At 32.5% G+C, this 1,852-nt stretch overlaps 1 protein-coding gene across 1 annotated transcript; it reads right to left on the minus strand.

The window, feature by feature from the left end:
- Positions 1–208: 208 nt before the first annotated feature.
- On the minus strand, positions 209–1,330 carry LOC143921583 (trypsin-7-like). The gene is made up of 5 exons (XM_077444934.1): positions 1,276–1,330; positions 989–1,205; positions 671–920; positions 434–589; positions 209–367 (listed from the first exon to the last, which is right to left on the minus strand). The coding sequence occupies exons 1-5, from the start codon at positions 1,328–1,330 to the stop codon at positions 209–211; spliced, it is 837 nt and encodes a 278-aa protein (XP_077301060.1).
- Between the last annotated feature and the right edge of the window lie 522 nt (positions 1,331–1,852).

Genomic DNA, 1,852 nt, shown 5'->3' on the forward strand with positions numbered 1-1,852 from the left:
ATAATAATTCTCTCATTGCATAATATTTTATAAATTAATATAACAAAACATGTGATAAACATTCTTTTTATTTTTCCTAGAACACAATAAAAATATTTTTAAGTACATAGCAGTGTCCTAATAGTATAATTTATTTTAACGAATCGATCAAAATTTTCAAGAATATCATATAAATTTACTTTTTTTTATTATATTTTTGATTATTCCATCAAAAAGCCGTGCTGATTCCAGTAACCCCCTGTATCCACGGTGTTGCTACAGACACTCGAGCATACACAGAAGGGCTCATAGCATCACCACAATTCATACCAACAGACGCTATTCCAATAACAACCCCATTGAAAATTGCTGCTCCTCCAGAATCACCCTACAAATTAATACGAAAATGCAATAATACAAAATTTCAACTTTCAGGTAAAATTCTAAATCATACCTTACATGCTCCTTGTCCACCAAAAATCAACTTCCCAACACAGAACATCCTAGAAGTTATAGCCATCCTATTACCATACACAACACCACACAACGGGGTCTTTATTCTTTGAAGAAGCACAGATCTCAAAAGCGACGAATAACTACCAGACGTAGACTTAAATCAAAACGAACATTTATATGTTAAAATATCTATTGATTCAATTATATTTTTAAATACATAATAAATCTTGTTTACGGATGTGAGTCCCCATCCGATTGCTGCTATCGGGTAAATTGGTAAACGATAATGCTCAGATGGTAATACAGCGGAATATATTGTAGGGCCAAATACGAGAGATTCATTGAGTTTAATCAATCCATAGTCATAATCAAATGTGTAGTTACTGAACAAAGAATGAACAGTCAAACTCGCTACATTAACGATGGAACCGCCGGAATCCAAAATAGATGTTCCAACTCTAACTGTTACAGCAGATGGATCGACACTAGAATTGAAAATAAATCAAATTTGCGACTTTAATTATCATATAGGAAAAGAATAGCATGTCGTTACCCAAAAATGCAATGACCTGCAGTCAATATCCATTTGGGTGATATAATTGTTCCAGCGCACATATTCGTAGTGGTATTTGCGATTTTTATTAAGCAATGATAACGATTGTTTTCAATCGTAGTCACATCCCCACCGGCTATTTTTAAATTTTCCGATACCCAATCAACATTTTCATCTTCCAGAGAGAAATTGAACTCATCGTCGTTGGCATCGTAAGCTTCGAAAAAAATCGAATCATTATATATGTATTTTAATTTCATTGAAACACATTCTACATTTATGTATACCTGTGACGACGACTACGATGAAGATTAAGACGAGACTCAATTCTGGACGAATCATATTTATTTTAACCACTAATGAGTTTTCGTTGGAATTTGATCCTTATATACCTGGTAAAAAATGTTGAATTTTCGTATCGGAAAACCCGTTTTTCCGCGACGCGAAACAATCTTTATTGAATACTCGTAGTTATCGCGCGCAACTTCCTTTTGTTGTGCGAAATTTATGCGAATCGACTCGCATAATGAAAAATATTTCTATTGTATGAAACGTTCTACTCTGTATAGTAGCTATCTGGTAGGTGGGTTTATTGTCCGTTTACCATTCGTAATAAATTCCGAATAAAACTACAGTTAATCATAGCACAAATTCAATAAATTAAATGTTAAAACAATAGCACAAACCAGAGTCATATATGTTGATTTAATAACAATTCTTCTTGGCAATAAAGATCATGACTACTTTGGATTGTTCATCTTCTTTTTATTCCAAATATTTTGACATTCTACAAAATATAAGAGTATTAACTTGATCTTTAAAAGCTTTTTACTGTTCAAATATTATATCTAGTTATCACTATCC

The sequence above is a fragment of the Arctopsyche grandis genome, chromosome 13 (genome assembly GCF_051622035.1).
Source record: "Arctopsyche grandis isolate Sample6627 chromosome 13, ASM5162203v2, whole genome shotgun sequence".
NCBI classification, from domain to species: domain Eukaryota; kingdom Metazoa; phylum Arthropoda; class Insecta; order Trichoptera; family Hydropsychidae; genus Arctopsyche; species Arctopsyche grandis.

Coding starts and splice junctions, on each gene's coding strand:
- LOC143921583 (XM_077444934.1), bottom strand. CDS start 1,330: ATGATTCGTCCAGAATTGAGTCTCGTCTTAATCTTCATCGTAGTCGTC. Junction 921..988: donor GCAGGTCATTGCATTTTTGG/GTAACGACATGC, acceptor TTTCAATTCTAG/TGTCGATCCATCTGCTGTAA. Junction 368..433: donor GTGGACAAGGAGCATGTAAG/GTATGATTTAGA, acceptor ATTAATTTGTAG/GGTGATTCTGGAGGAGCAGC.